Consider the following 16,655-nt stretch of genomic DNA (forward strand, 5'->3'; position numbering starts at 1 on the left):
TCTACAGTGCCTTGATATAATGTATGTTGTGATTTGGCACTATACAAATAAAATTGAATTAAATACCTTTCAGAAAAAAATAATAATTTAATGATCGTTATGTCATCTTTTGATAAAATAAAATTGTTCAATAATTAATAGTACACATTACACAACACTATGACTAATTTTAATTAATTGAATTGAATTGAATTGAATTTAATATTTAATTAAAGTGCATTTGAGAATATTTATCAAATTCCCAGGAATAAAACTAGGTAATGTAACATAAATATGTAACTACAAGCTGACGCCGATTGTAAAATGGTAAAATGATCATGTATCGGGACGTTTAGCTCGATCATCCAGACTTGTGGAGACACTGTTGCTCCATACTTCCTTCCTTAAAAGACTGTTTCTTGTCTCTAGTGTCTAATGTTCATCTTTCTGTTCCCCTCAGAGGACAGTGGCTCAGTAAAATTAAAGTACAATGGACTGCTGTGTGGCGGACGGTGCTGACAGTCTGGTTCCGGCCTCCTCTCATCAATGCGCTTATTCACGCCTGCAGCAGCAGCGGCACTTCCATCACCTGACAGATAGACCTCTTATTAAAGTCTGGAAGTAAACTCGACGACGTTACTGTGCGAAATCACCAGAAGAAACACCCAAGCCCAAAAACCGGACCCAGGAGTTCTTTCAGGCTCACAATGGTTTCATTTCGGCTACAGTTAGCTTTAGCATACCGCTTCCTGTTGAGAAACCGTTAGCTTGCTAACTAGCCACGTTAGCTTCACTTCACATGAGATGCTACACAAGTCAATCCTGTCAGTCTGTCAAGGCAGATGACAGAACCCAGATAAAAACACACCAACTCACCGCTGACACTCGCAGCAGTACACTCACTACTTACGGTGTGCATCGGTCGCTGTATTCGTTAGCGACTGTTTCAATCCCACCGGCTCTGGCTACGGCTACATAGCAATTCATGAATCCAACGTCAAACCCGACGACTGACATCTTTAGCGGCTAACAGAACAGCGTGGAGTACGGCGATTACAGAGAGGAACTTGGCTCAGTGTGGAAATAAAACAGCGGCTACAGTGGGCTTCGGTCAGTGGATGATGATGATCCACCCTTGCTCTTCTTCCATGTAACTGAGCGGCAGCATGCGGTAAGAAGGTAGGTGCACCGGCTGATGCGCGTGAGCGTTCAGGAATTTTCTGACCAATAGTGTACTACTGCAAAGACGCTGTACCCGCAGATCATGCGCCGCCTACAGGCCAAAAGTGGTCACTACAGTGGCGTATCTCGCCCATGTACTACCGCATTTCCCAGATATATGCAAGAAATATGAAATATGCATGAGGTAGGGAGTTCCGACTTCCAAGTGCAGTGGAATTATTACAATTCTATACAGATTTTAGTTGAACTAAAAGCTGTCAAGATTTACAGTAAACTGAGTATAATAAAATTAAAAGTATAAATAATTGAAGTTATAAATTACAACTTCGTGTAAGACTACAAACCATGTAAACCAGTCTTTCTCCAATCATTTCATACAGGGACCCACTTCTTAAAGATGACAAACCAGTGCGACCTAATTCACTATATAAACAGCCATAAGTAAATTTGTGTATAAAATAACATTTATTTTACAATTACATTTTGAACAAACTGGACATTTTCAAGCGATATCAGTGATAAACTTATCACAACTTAATATTATGAAAGTGTAGGGAGGAGGGTTGATGGATGTTTAATTTCTACTTACATTTTCCATAAAAAATAAAGGCTATCAGGTACTTATACAATGGTATTGTACTGTGTAATGATCTGTTTCAAAATTGAACACCCACCCACCATCACTACAACTACAGCAGTGAAGTACAAACACGTTAATATATTACATCAGTGTTTCAGAGCTTTATCACCAATATCAAATTAAGCAACACATCGTTATATACATCTATTCATTTAGACCAGTTAAAAAAATATCAGAATTCGGGTGACTAATGGGTAGCCATCACATTTTCCCAAATCTTAAAATGACGTCTTGTTTTTTGTTTATTCAACACACATCCCAAAAACCCAACAATATTTCTTCCAGTCTTATTTTGCACGATAAATTATGCAAAAAAAAAAACTTAAGTGTTAAGTTGTATTATAACTCAAAATGAATCACTTATTTGACATCTATATTGAACAAATAGCAGGAGGAGACAACTGAAAGTAACCAGTCAAAACACATTTCACGTAAATATTTTTCATCTTTATTGGTAACACATACAGATTTTGAATGAAGAACAGGGGGCCGCTTTCAGTGGTGGCAGAAGTTTATGCATCGTTCTCATAGTCTGCAGGATTCTTCCTCTTGCTCAGTTCATGGTCATGGTTGGCCCAGGTGTATGTCAGGTATGCGGCGATCATTGCTGCAAAAAGGGAGGATCACATAATTGGCACCAGGATCTCAACAATACAAATACATTTCTGAGTAACGGTAAATTTTTCTTAAATCAACCTTTCCACATAGAGATTATTAAAGCAGCTACCAACTTTGTTTAAATACGAATTTAATGGTTTATGGTTCATGTTTGATTGCACTTTAACCCCAAGGGGAAATGTGTGTTTATACTTGTGTTATAGTTAAAATGAATGCAAACTTGTTTGGAATAACTTCTTTGTCATTTGTATGTTGTTGTTTATTTATTTATTTATTTATTTTTTTAAATGGTGGCAAATGTCATCCTCCCGAGCATCATCTCACCCTCACATTTGCAGTCAAAGCTTCCATTATGATCTCTTTTGGGGGATCAATAAGGGTGCATCTTAAGTATTTCCCACTCAATACCGAGTGGTCCCAAAATATAAAGTTTTTAGTTGTTGTTGATGCATGCAAAAAAGGTGTTCAAGCACACAGAGCCGGCCCTGGGCATAGGCAGTATAGGCAAATGCTAGGGGCGCTGTCATCCGCAGGGGGCGCCGAAAACAGAGGAAAAAAAAAAAAAAGACTAGCAAAGACTATTAAATAAAGCCTTTTTTCTGGGTGCAATGAGCCGTTGCGCTGTGCCAGCTGCCTGAATCCGACCAGACCGTGACCCAGAGATGAAGAAAAAGATTAATGACACTGTATCAGAATTATGTCCAAAAGACAAAAGCCACCCGGCGCCCAAGGAAGGAAAAGAAGAGGAAGAAAAACGTGAAAAAGATAGAGGTACAGTAATTTCAATGTGATGAAGTTCATGAAATTAATAGTTTAATGCATCGTAGTTACCGTTGTTGGAGCAGAGTGTTAGCTTGCTAGCGTACTAGCGGACGATAGCAACATTGTTTAATAATCAATAAATAGCTGAGTGTGTTAATGTTACTCCACCTTAAATTAATCAGGGACGTTTGGAAACTTAACGTTAGTCCTGTTCAGGTGTTATTTTACAGGTGTCTTTCCTGCTTGTATGTCAGTTAAAATGCTTTTAGTTGTCCATCCCCTTTGTAATAGGGTGGTTGTAAGCCTTTGGTTTTATGTGTCACAGTTTATGTTTGTTAAAGTTTACATGAGTGTTAAAGTGCAGTTAAAGTGTATTATTGTTAATATTTCATACCTTAGCTTTCCCATGTCATTCATAGGCTATATATACACATATATATTAATGTCACTGCACTTAACTGGTTTTTGGACTCTGGTTAGACTGAATTGCATTGCAATGACAATAAAGTTGAATGAATCTCATCACATTTTCATTATTAGTCTATATTAGTCAAATGTATAGCACACCAATCATCTGTTTTTTTATTAAATGTAACATGCAGTTGTCACATATACTTCTCTTCTCTCTTCAGATGCACTTTTAAAATATTTCAGTACCACCCCCAGTGACACAGCATCAGGTGCTGCTGTCCCGTCTACCTCTGCACAGCCCAGTGATACAGCATCAGGTGCTCCTGTCCTTTTTAATTTGATCACTTTTTCTTTTCTTTAGTTTTTATTTGATGTGATATGTTTTACGCAAAGAAATAAAATCTTGAATACACACATGCAGTTTCTGTGTGATTGTATGAAAGTTGATTGTGAAATTGACTGCTGCGATGCAAAGGGGCGCCAGCTAAAATCTTGCCTAGGGCACCAAATTACTCAGGGCCGGCACTGCAAGCACATATGTGCCATTTGAGAAGATGGTCATTTTCAAATGCAACACATTTTTAGTTCTGTTATGAAACATCAAATGTGATCTGATGTGGATCTGGTTTAAAATCTAAAATTGAAGAATGTCACAGGCACTGATTTTAGGTTTAAGCTTGAAAAGGAAAATAAAGACTCAAAACCTGAACTGTATGCATATGTATGCATTTCCAGTAGAAGTATAAAGCTATGGTATTTTGTCAAGGACTTCTAGCTGATATCACAAGTTGAAATTTGAGTTATCAAAAAATATGCAATACTTAAATACTTGAGTATGGACCAAGTCTAAATATAAAATGTTAATAGACTACAAACAAAAGACTCACGGGGGGCAATTTTGAAGACCGATCCTTTGAACCGTCTCCACACGTTGGGGAGTCCCTTGGAGAAGTAGTTGGGGAAAGCCCTCTGCTCAAATGGAGACAGGCTGTATGTGATTACATGCCTCAGCCTGGCCAAATCTCCGAAGTGGCCGCCCATCTTTACCAGAGAGATGTTCTAAAAACAGGACGAGATTCACACATTTAATTATTACACAGACAACAACAGGTCAGAAACCGATGACAAAATGAAGGAAAACATGGCTGTATTTCACTTTGAAGGATAATTATTAATAATAATAATAATAATAATAACTACATGTAAAGGTGTTGTGTCGGTTTAAAATGGCAAGCGAATCCTTTCTTGGAACACACATTAAGGATCTAAACAGAAATAACGAATAGAAAATTAATATCACAGGAAGGTGATATTGGTGATAGCGCAACGTTAGCATCTAGCTCTGGGTTAGATGTAAGCTACCAAAGTACACAGAGACATTTGAAACGTTTCCTTCACCGCCACGTTAACGGCGTCGTTACATCAGTAAGAACAAAACCTTACTAACTACTAAAACAGTAAAGCAAACATCGGCGAAACAATTTCGTTGTGTAAACTAATATAACGCTGCGTTTACTCTGTGACATTGAAGCTTACCGTGTTGCTGCTACTCGACAGTCCTAATCAAGTCCCTGTGTCCTTCCTTTAAATCCAGGCGTCGGTTGTCTGAAGACATTACTGCCACCTGCCGGTCGGGAGGGCGATCGCAACGCCTACAGATATTTAATAAACAGGATACCTGTGAAGACTTTGATCTAAAAGCGCTCTACATATCCATAGCAACAGATTGATTACAATAATCACAGGCAGGTCGATATCAGAGTTAATGTAAAAGCCAAATTTTTTCCTCAGAAAAAGACAGCAGAGGCAGCATCTGTGCAGCCACAGGAATAGAGGTGCGAATCAGAGGGGACCTCAGGGATACAATACATAGTTCACGATACCAATAAGATACACAAATGATTCCGTGATAATCAATATATTGCAAGACAATCATATAGCGATACACAAACAATATCAAATGTCCGTGAAAAATTAAAAGTACAGGGTTTCTCTATTTATTCACAACATAGAGAACAAGCTGCATAAAGTCTATGTATTGAACGTGGATGGGGCATCTCTCAAGGTAGATTTCTCCACCATTATCCTGCTGTAAACTCTTCTTCAGCCAGGTAACTACGCCCATGTTTCCCTCATTAATTTGAGGAGTGTTTACTTAGAGTACCTTAATTGACATTTGCCCTGGCATATCGATTATTGTATTGCACAAAGAAGGACAATGATATATCACCAAATCGATATTTTCACCCAACCCTACAGAAGAATCTGCAGTATTATTTCTAAAATTACACATCGGCTTTGAACCCTCATATTAAATCATTAAATCATTGTGCTGAAATATGACGCGGTATACGAGACAGACGCTGAAGCAGTTTGTCTCGTATAACGTGTCATATTTCAGCACATTTCATATGCAAGACGGAACTACTAAAGGACGGTTTAGTATATTTCAATAATTGCAGGCAGGTCAATATCAGAGTTATATAGTATCTTGGAGTTTACTGAGGCAGAGGCAGCATTTGTGCAGCCACAGGAATAGAGGAATCATGCATATGGCGTAATATTTCTGCACATTTCAAATGCAAGACTAATATGTTATAGTTTAGTGTAGTTTGTCGCTGGTGTGTTTGAGCTGGTCGGTAAATTCTCGAACCACTAAAGACAAGAAGCGTTTGTGCTGCTAGTGTTTGTTCATTGTACCTGAAGTAGTTTCTTGTCTGCTGCATCTGTATCATGTTACTATTCAACCACTTGATGTTACGCTCTCAAAATATATATAATAAGTGAGCATGTGTGTACATGTCTTAAATAAGGACCAACTGTCAAACAAACCCATCTTTGCGAGGACACAACTTTAACAGGCTTTTTGAGAATTAAGTACTGGTTAGGTTTAGGGTTAGGCATTTAGTATTGATGGTTAAGGTTAGGGTAGGGGGTTAGGGAATGTGTTACGTCTACGTGTGTCCACACAAAGAATGCAAAACCAGTGTGTGTGATTCTTTTGACTCATCACCCAAAGGACAGAGCAAACACTCAAAAATTCTTTCTCTTGATTCTTTACTGCATATATTCCCTGTTGTGAGCATTTTAGCCAGCTGTATGCAGACAGACAATATTTATGCCTATATATTTTTTTTTTTATTTTCCAACTTGTCAACATATTTTCATTCTGTTGTTATCTCTAAACTGAGCACAGACACACAGTGAATTCATTCAATTTGTATAAAGAGACATGACATGCTTTCAGTCACATTCAACCAGTACAAAGTCAGATGTATGCAGTCAATTCATAATGCATGCAGTCACTCAGTGACCAGAAGTAATAAATACACACTGAAACCTTGACAACTTTCATTCTGGACATTATGAAGACAGATGCCTGTAATCCCCAGGAATAAAACGATATGTAAAAGGTTTGATAAGGATTTGTAACTGCTTCGTCATCTTTTTATCCACAACAGGGCTACTTAAAACTTGACGATTGTGTTAAATGAAAGAATAACAGACCACCCAACCAAAATAAGTTAACAGAAAATAACTTAAAAGAAAATCATATATAAATCATACATCACACATTTTCTTCTTCAAGTGTGTCAGACTCAATGCCATCATGCAAACAGCAACTGGAACAATAGGATGCATTTTTTCACCCTCTCTTCTCTCGCCTTAATGAAATGAAAACAAATGTCACCTTTTCCATGTTTTTCATTGGGATAAAATACTTCTTGAATTTTAAGTAAACACACCTGCTCCAGATCATGCACAACAATTTTATAAATTCATGAAATCACTGAGGCTCGTCAGAATATCTGATACTGGGATAATGAGGAAACACTCTGGAGGTAGAGTCCACCTGTGCAGACTGTTGAGGAGTTGAGCTATCCAGCCTTGTAAAGAGGTAGGAAGAAAAACAAGTATTGGTTGGTAGGCAGTTTAGCGACATGTGCACCTGGTGGCGACCATGTCCTCAAACTCCTTGTAGACATACGATCCGTCCTCTTCAAAGATCATGACACTCAGCGGGCTGTAGTGTGAGGGAATACATGAGGGCCTGGGCACGGAGGAGTCGAGCTTCTCGTAGATGATGTTTTGCACCATGGTGTGGACGGGTGAGCCGTAGATGAAGCCCATGGTCCTCGGGCAGATGCCTCTGCAGTATCTGGGGTTGTACTTGGGAGGAAAAACAATCCAGTGATCCAGCTTGAGTTGGCTGAATCGCACCCTGAAATCATACAAGGCACAATCACTTGTTGGGAACTCGGAGCTGGGGAGAAGCTCAGGCAGGTGGATGTCCAGGCTTTTATCACCTCGTTTGTTCTTGAGAGATTGTCTCTTCCATCTCCTCTTGCGCCCAAACCTCTGTACTGGTTTGAGCACCATCTGCTTGTGAAATGTGGTCGCTGCAGTGCTCGCCCTCTCACCCGGTTTAGCGTTGCCCAATGACCTCTGGTGAGTGATTTTGCTGGTGTCATTGAGATAGAGCAGCAGAGGGGGGGGCCTCAGACTCAACTCCAGTGTGCCTTTATGCCCATCGCTTCTGACTCTTTGTTCATCTGGGCAGGTGACATTGATGAACAGGTGTATGTTCTTCTTCTGAAACTTTAAGAGAGGCTTGACAAAAGAGGTGACGTCAACCTCCACCCAGTTCTTCTTGCTCCTCCCATCAGCTGTAAAGTTCACAGCGTGGTGGACGACAGGACACAGCCGACGCTGGTTTGACTGCTCCTGCTCCTTGACACTGAGGTAGCAAACAGAGTTAATGGGTGCTGCGCGGTTGTCATCCAAACTGTACAGCAGAGCTGACTTTAAAAGCTGTTCTTTTCTTCTTACTTGATCAAGACTGAAGGAAAGATCCTGCATATAACTTTCTGCGGGAGAATATGGAAGAAAGACAACAAAGTGGTGTCACTATTGCACAGCATGTCATGCTCATAAATAGGGGTGGGAATCACAGGGTACCTCGCGATATCAATGATATTCTGTGATAATCAATATATATATATATCGATGAAAATTATATAGCGATACATCGCAATTTTTGTCTCACTGAAGAAAACAAAACATCTGTGTAAAGTTAAAAAGTTAAATAGAGAACAAAGTGCATAAAGTCTATGTATTGACCGTGAATGGGGCATCTCTTAAAGTAGCTTTCTCCACCATTATCCCGCTGTAAACGCCCTCTTCTTCAGCCAGGTAACTTCTGCCCCTGGACTGTTTACTTTAGAGCATCTTAATTTGCTAATTAAAATATCAATATTTGCCTGTATCATATTGCATGAGGAAGGACGACGATATATCATCAAATCGATAGTCTGACCCACTCCTACTCACAAAAAGAGGACTTATTCTCAGAATAATATGAGACAAAGTTTCAAAGTTTGCCTGCCAAGGACGGTTCCAATTTCCACCACTAAGATGATGAGGTAATATCCAAGTGTAGGCACAAACAAAGCTGACTGGTTTATTCTCCAAAGACTAAGGAAAGAAATGTAGACGTAACACATTCCTTAGCAGGAAGACCTGTGTAAATGTAGGAAACACAGCTCCTGTATTATAACCATCTATCCAAACCTCAAAAATCATTGCATTATTAGCTGAATTCGGGGGCTCTTCTCTCTAAATTGAGCTTATGTTTTGTTTGGGATGTTTTGCAACATTTAGACAAATCTATTAAAAAGGCACAAAAGATAAGCAGCGTTTTGTTGCGAGTCCTGTAATGCTGTGCAAAGCAGTAATGTCTAAAGCCTAAATCTAGACAATCACGTTTGTGGACTATTTGACTACACAAACAAATTTAAAACGTGGCTGAACGTCACCTGCTTGATACAGATTGATACATATTGTTTCAACAAAGAAGGAAATGTTGTTAAACTTTGCTGTTTAAACTTGTCAAACACTTGCCATTTCAACTCCAGCAATTAGAAGTTGTAATTGACTGTAATTGACCACATCAATCACATCATTCGGTCAACACAACGCAGGTACCTCCTTAGCTGATGTGCTCTTTAACTGATGCTATTTTCCTCAGAATCATTTAGATAATAGCGATGCACAATGTGATTGTTCCATTCTTCCCATCAAAAGAGCAACTTTTGAGTAATTCAATTCCCGTAGCACAGCAGAATCTCATTCTAATGCTGTTAGGTCACATGTTTTATCTCAGTGCTTTGTCAGATTCTACTTAGTCATACTGATTTTGATTACTTTGCAATTAACTGGTAGGCTCTAATCTATCACTTACTATATGACTATTACTATAACAACTACAGCTGGGCAATCTAGCAAAAATAAGGCGATATCAAGAATCATTGTGTTTCTGAGTGTTTGCACAGTGCATATACTGTGTATATTTACGCTTTGTTATATTCAAGAAAATGATGATATCAGGGGTGGCACGATACCACTTTTCCATGTCCGATAACAATATCACAAACTCAAGTATATACCGATATCAGTCCGATACAGTTATTTTAGGATTGTGCTGAGTCATTTTAAGCTATTTCAAGGAAGACACAATGATCCAACTGTGTGCCATAAAGAATAATTAAACAGCCCACAACATGACTCCGCTAAAATGCTGTTGGTGAGTCATATTGACATTTTTATAGGCCGTGCACAGTGAAGCAAGTGATATAATGGATTTTTGGATTGCATCAAGTTTTACATACCTATCTGTCTGATATATGATGCAGTGATTTTGACCAATATTGGACCGATATCTTATAGAAATCGTACACTGTGAATTTAGGCTTTGATGGCACTTAATGTCATTAGTTTACATTAATATTCTTTGTTAATCTAGTGCCATATATACCTAAATAAATATGTATATTAAATTCATTTTATTAAATTGTTCTGTTATTTCAGGGGATGGTTAATTTAATCATTTGCTTTCTCATCCAGCTCTGAATATTGTCACAGTGTGAGTGACTACTGTCAACCTGTAGCTGAACTGTGTGTGTGTGGTTGTGTGTGTGTGTGTTTCTTTTACCTTTGTTACTCTTTGCTAGACACTCATCTTGTGGCTTGATCAGTCGGACTGTGTTGTAGATTTTGCTCCCGTCCAGACTCCTCGGCACTCTGGAGGACTTCTTGTAAACCTCGGTCAGATATTTCATGTACCTGTGCTCGGGTTTCATCTTTTTCTTCAGACCTGGGCTCCAGCTCGGGCCTCCGTGCTCCGCCAGCGCCTTGAGCAGCGGGGAGAAGATGCTGCTGTACGGGTAGCTGAGCTCGCCCAGGCTGCGCAGAGCAGTGGGGGCAGCCGGAGCGGACGAGACCGGCGGGCAGCTGTGGGTGACCAGCAGAAGGAGGACAACGGTGCGAAAATAACGAAGGGCAGCTGATATCAGCGTTGGTTTTTCCATTATATAAACAACGGCACTAGTCAACACATGAAGACACTCTCTGCCGAGAGCTCGAGATCAACAAGAGCGCGCACGTGTCGCCGCTGATCAACACACGCAGGTGTTTGCAATCAACTCCATCACTCGAGTGGAAATATTATCACAGTAGGAGTGAAACTGGGATACAAAGAGTGAAACTGAACCAAAAGTGAACTACAGAGACGCTTAAAAAACTGTTTCTTTTATTTTATATTTATCACAGTATAAAGGATTTACTGGACTTACTAAAACCTCACTGGATACGTGAGGTTCAACCTTAAGCTCCACGTACAGGTATGTTCAAGCGGGCAGTGGCGTGTACAGTCATTTCAGGGGCTTAAGTGAATAAAGGGGCACACTCATAATAGTCATTGAAAAACAAACAAAACAAAAATGTTACAATGGCAGATTCTTTACTTATATTGCCCCAGATATGACATGGGGAAAAAAACTTGTATTCATGGCCATGAAATAGCTTTAACATGCACATGAAATATTAGTTGTGGCCCCATAATACGTAGAACATGTGCACAAAAGATTAATTTGTGTAATAATTCGGAAATAATTTTTGGTAATCATGAATGCTTGCAGTGCCAGGCATTGAGAATGTCTTTGTAACTCATTCCCAGCCTAAAATAAAAATCTCTCACATGTCTTGTGTAGCTCCAGCCTTCTTACGCAATGTTTTGCTTACGCAGCTCTCAAGGTAATTCATGATGTTAATGTTATGAAGTAGTATTTGTGTGCAAGTTATACCTATTTTGTGGCCACATAAAGAGTCTATGGGTCTCTGTACTTTAGTATTGAAAATGGTTACTGCAACTCCAATTCAAAGCATTGCCAGAGGTTACCAAATTCGACCAAATACAGAAATGAAAACATGCACTTATACCCAGTGTTACACTATGTTTATGTTCGTAACTACAACCACCCGTCTGTTTTATTGTCTTTTTAAAACATTTAACCTATTAGGCTCATTTTAGCATGTCAGCAACAGACGGAAAATAAGAATTAAAGTGTGTCTGCTTTAGAGCAGTGATGGCAAATTATTACATGATGAGAGGAGATGACAAGTTGAAGGGGAAACAAAATGATAATAATTAAACGAAGTTTATGAGAGAGTGACTGTTTTGCTTCCCTGTGATGGAGAAAAACAGGTGTGTTTGTTGTCATCTTCCTCTTTGCCTTTCAAATGTTTTCACATCATCTTCATTAATACTATTATGGATATTAATCTTAATAGCAGTTGATGTTATGGTTATTGTAACCTTATGTCTCTCTTCTATTAGTTTGTGTTACAACACGTACATATATTTCCACTCCATGTAAATTTGATGTTTTGCACATCCAGTCTTGTATAAAGTACCTAAAAGGGATATTTGAGTAAAAGTACAAGTATCTTACCAGTATCTTATAATATTACTTAAGTAAAAGTCTTAAATTATATGACATTCACTGTGCTTAAGTGCTGTAGGTTCTATGCTAGTAGAACCCATAGAACCCCCTACGATAGATGAAAAACAGAAAGTTGTCATACAACCATAAATAATAATCATATTATATTAATTTCTGCCATGTTACCTGTGTTAACTTTGCACTTTCTTATTTGGCATGTTGTTTTTTTACAATCTTGAGCCCATAGTTTCATGTTTTGTCTACTAATACTGACTAGTATCAGGGTAAAAAACAACCTTTGCGTGGCTGAATTCTGTGATGATGGTAGTGGATTGCCCTCTACTGACTTTAATTATAAACTACAACTGAAAGGACCACAATGAATTCTCTACCAGCTAACCTTCAAGTATCTCAAGTATTTAAATATTCAGTTGGTACTATCATAGAATGGATAAATGACCTACCAGAGTTGGTTTTATCAGCACTTAATCCTCTAACAACAAGCAAACTAATTTACCAGCAATGTACAGTTTAATTTGTTCAGCACAAGCCTTTGTTTTGTGTGGCGAAGTCTTTTTTTTTAAACGTCCAGATGGACTTCAGATAAAACATAAAGCTACATAAACACAATCTCTTTTTCTGTTTTGCTGCTACTGTTAGTTGACCACACATTTGAGCATTTTGCTCTCACAGGAAATGACACAGGACCTGGACCACATCACACTATTGTTGAAAAGACTCTGAAGTTTGGAAACTTTGTCCAGAGGATCAAATAATAGATAGGAAACCTCCCCTGTGCTGCTTTTCCTTTTCCATTCGCAGAGCATACTTTGCAAGAAAAGTTTTTGTTGTGTGATAAAAAACAGATAAGGATTATAATGAATATAGTTGCTGATGAGTGCAGCTGTCTGTTGTTGCTGCTGCACACCGCTTGTTTTCCATATAACAAGACAAAGCACATTGTTCTGGTGCAGTTTCACTTGTGGCTTCATTGTCTGAGATTCAACTCTGTTTGTGTCATCAGGGATTTTAACTCTCTGGGTCAGAAGAAGATTAAAACTTTCTGTGCATATGTGATATATGAAGGTTATTCAGTCACTCAAACATTAAACTGTGATTGAGTAAATCTGTGTTTGGGTTCCACATAAGTTATGTTTGTACAGTTGATTTTGAAGAAGTTTGAAAACCACAGTTTGTTTGTTTTTTTCAAAGATCAGCTTCTTAGTGTTGAACTTAGTTGTACTGAACGATTACTATGTGGTTTTGTGTTTTCCACCACAGCAATCCAAAAAGGGGCCCCATGTGGTTTCACGAAGGGAAGCTCATCCATTAAAACCTCAAGTTCACAAAGAGCCTGATAAAGGAGACATTCCACTAACCTGACCACTCGCCTGCAACTGGCCCCACTTAGTGCCCCACTGATTTTACTGAAGTACAGAGATATCCTCTCAAACTGTTAAAGTCGACATCAGTTAATTCTACATTAAACATTTTCATGTTTTCTTTAAATAACTGATTTGATTTTTTTTTAAAAATGATTGGAATAGTTCAGTTGTACAGAAATGTTTCTGAGGAATGGTCTGTCCTGTCGTACACTTCCTCAACTATTTAAAGATTTATCAAACAAATCCAGTAATGAACATATATACAGTATAACTACTACAGGGTGATAAATCACTGAAAGAACATAATCAGATTGTAAATACCAGTCATAAATATTTAATCCAGAAGTGAGAGACACGTTTTGAAAAGTGAGCAACAGCATATTAAACAATAGTTGTTGATTATTATCATAACTATACAAATGAAGGCAGTATTATCTTTTACAACTTCAACAGTTTGTCTCACAGCTTGATGATTCTCACCAGTCATGAGCACACTTTGTTGCTGTCTTGTGTTTCCTCCCCATGTGAGGCTGGAACAGTTTACTAATAGTGCTGAAGCCTTTGCTGTGATCCCTGTAATCGTCCTCCCCCGTCTTCTCCCCGAACCTGCTCTGCTGCAGTCCCCCCAAAAGTGCTCTGGTGTCAGCTGACACACCTTGACCCAGGTAGTGGAAGGCCTTCTTGCCTGCGTTGTCCCTTTCATTAACACTCGCCCCATACCTTTGCACAAGCAAAACCATCACCTCAGTGTGTCCGTGCATGGCCGCGATGTGTAAAGGCGTGTACCCTCCATGGGTTTTGCTGTTGACGTTGAGGTCAGTGCCTCTTCTCCTGGAGACGTCCATCAGCTTACGTATCACCTCACTGTTGCCGTCCTTGGCGGCCCAGTGTAGTGCTGTGAAGCCAGACATGAAGTCCTTCTTTTGTGCCAACCGTGTGTCCCGCAGCAGCAAAGCGTGGATTTGTCCCCACAGTCCAGCAGCACACTTCACCAACCACTCATGAGCTAATGGCTCCAAAGGCACAGACTCAGAGTACTTGGCATCATCTGCTGCTGGTCTCAAGGTCCTACTTTGGGGCCTCACCGGTGAAAACCCTGGTGGGTGGGTGTCCTCTGTATGTCTGGGCGTTTTACGGCACTGGTTGTCATTCAGTGCATCCCTCTTACAAGCAGGAGAGGTGAGAGTTGGCATCACACAAGCTTCACTTTCCAAAGCTTTCTGCTGACGCAAATGTGATCCATCTCGTGCTACTGGATCACAGTCTCTTGTTGGGGATTTTACTGCTATGACAGCAAACACAGCTCCAGATTTCCCTGCTCTGCTCACATGATCTGCAGAGATGTTCAGGACTTTGACAGTGCTCGTGTCCACAGCAGTGCTAAAAGAGCCCCCTCCCTTCCCCACAGACACACGTTTGGCATCACCATAACTGTTATTATAGTTTATGTTTTGTGAAAAGTCTACATTGTTGTTTTGAATATCTGAATAAATCACGCTGTCCGCCTCGTCTCTGTGTGTGGACGAAAAGCTCGTGCTGTGGAAAGTGTCCACCATCTGAGTTTTGTGCGCATCATGCGCTCCGTCTTTGACGAAGTCCTGGTACCTTTTCTTCACCACCACAAACTTCACCTCGTCGATCTGTTTGACCACAGCCACGCTGTTCACCAGCCTCTTGAAAAGGTCTCTATTGTGCTGCTTTTCCGCGGGATCACTGCAGTTGATCTCACTCCTGAAATTGTTCACCAGCTCCGAGTTCTTAACTTTCCCTCCGTGCTCCAATAAAAAAGACAATATGGATTCTTGGGTTAAAGCCATGTTGTTCTTCGTCCTGGGCAAAAGAAATCTGACGAGCTGCGACCGAGAAGTGTGGATAAACCCCGGGAGATAATCTGCGCCCTCTCTGCTGTCTGTCTGTCTGTCTGTCTGTCCTCCACCAACCTGCTGCTTCCGGCGCCTCCAAATATTCGACGTTTTTCATTATGACCCTCCCCGTTAGACACAGGCTGCGTGGGGGCAGTGCACACTTTTGTCTTGTGGTAGTTCACTTCATCCAATAAAACCCGGGTTTCATGTGTGCGGGTTTCCATTAAAATGTGTGGGGACGATAAAACATTTCAGTTTAATAAATAAATGAATTAATAAAGGAATAAATAAATGCAGAAATAAATGAATGAAGACATAAAAGAATACAGAAATTAATACAAACATTGATAAGTGAATGAATACATAAATACAGAACTAAAATAATGCAGACAAATAAATAAATAAATGAATACAGAAATAAATTAATGAATAAATAAAAGACTAAATGACTACAGAAATAATTTAATGAATAAATTTTCATTTTGATAGCGGACTTTGATTTATTTACATATTTTATTTTTTGCTGCAGAGATGTTTTATGGCATCACGGCTTCATTATTTCAATGGCAAAGTGTAATTTAATTGATCTAATTATATAAATATTAATGTAACATTAATATCAGTGTTTCTCAAAGTGTGGGCTGTGGCCCACTGGTGGCCATTGGAGCTATTGCAGGAGGGCATGAGACAATAGCAAAAAATTATTCAATAATATATAAATTATTCAAAATATTAAAATATGTCTAATAAAAATAAACATCCTAACATCCCAACACAACATATGGCTTCTCAGTGTTGGTCAAAATGGTAATCACGAGATTATGAGATCATGAGATTATATATTTTGCCCATGGTGATTTTTAAATGACAATTAACTCTGAAGAATCTAAAATATAAAACATATTGTGATTTATAATAAAACATATTCTGGCATTTTTGTTTACTACACAAATCCTTATTTATTCTTTTATGGTTTTGATGTCTTCAAAAAGCGTTTAATGAGAGGGTGTGTCCAAAGTTTTGACTTGCAGTA

At 39.1% G+C, this 16,655-nt stretch overlaps 4 protein-coding genes across 4 annotated transcripts in view; all 4 read right to left on the bottom strand.

Moving 5' to 3' along the window:
* Window positions 1-1,223, bottom strand: part of LOC122784515 (heat shock 70 kDa protein 4-like) — a 29,779-nt gene extending 28,556 nt beyond the window's left edge. Inside the window, exon 1 of the mRNA XM_044049817.1 lies at window positions 890-1,223. Coding sequence (XP_043905752.1) covers window positions 890-996 — 107 coding nt within the window. The 5' untranslated portion in view covers window positions 997-1,223. The remainder of the gene's footprint in view (window positions 1-889) is intronic.
* Window positions 1,224-2,226: 1,003 nt separating this feature from the next.
* Window positions 2,227-5,189, bottom strand: LOC122783713 (cytochrome b-c1 complex subunit 8-like). Its single transcript, XM_044048512.1, has 3 exons — window positions 5,129-5,189; window positions 4,480-4,651; window positions 2,227-2,408 (listed from the first exon to the last, which is right to left on the bottom strand). Exons 2-3 carry the CDS (start codon window positions 4,631-4,633, stop codon window positions 2,314-2,316), a joined length of 249 nt encoding a protein of 82 aa, XP_043904447.1. The 5' UTR covers window positions 4,634-4,651; window positions 5,129-5,189; the 3' UTR covers window positions 2,227-2,313.
* Window positions 5,190-6,646: 1,457 nt separating this feature from the next.
* Window positions 6,647-12,375, bottom strand: gdf9 (growth differentiation factor 9). The gene is made up of 2 exons (XM_044049454.1): window positions 10,584-12,375; window positions 6,647-8,460 (listed from the first exon to the last, which is right to left on the bottom strand). The coding sequence occupies exons 1-2, from the start codon at window positions 10,957-10,959 to the stop codon at window positions 7,526-7,528; spliced, it is 1,311 nt and encodes a 436-aa protein (XP_043905389.1). The 5' UTR covers window positions 10,960-12,375; the 3' UTR covers window positions 6,647-7,525.
* Window positions 12,370-15,673, bottom strand: sowahab (sosondowah ankyrin repeat domain family member Ab). Its single transcript, XM_044049453.1, has one exon. The coding sequence runs from the start codon at window positions 15,572-15,574 to the stop codon at window positions 14,234-14,236; it is 1,341 nt and encodes a 446-aa protein (XP_043905388.1). The 5' UTR covers window positions 15,575-15,673; the 3' UTR covers window positions 12,370-14,233.
* Window positions 15,674-16,655: the final 982 nt, after the last annotated feature.

Source organism: Solea senegalensis, linkage group LG17 (genome assembly GCF_019176455.1).
Source record: "Solea senegalensis isolate Sse05_10M linkage group LG17, IFAPA_SoseM_1, whole genome shotgun sequence".
Taxonomy (NCBI): Eukaryota; Metazoa; Chordata; class Actinopteri; order Pleuronectiformes; family Soleidae; genus Solea; species Solea senegalensis.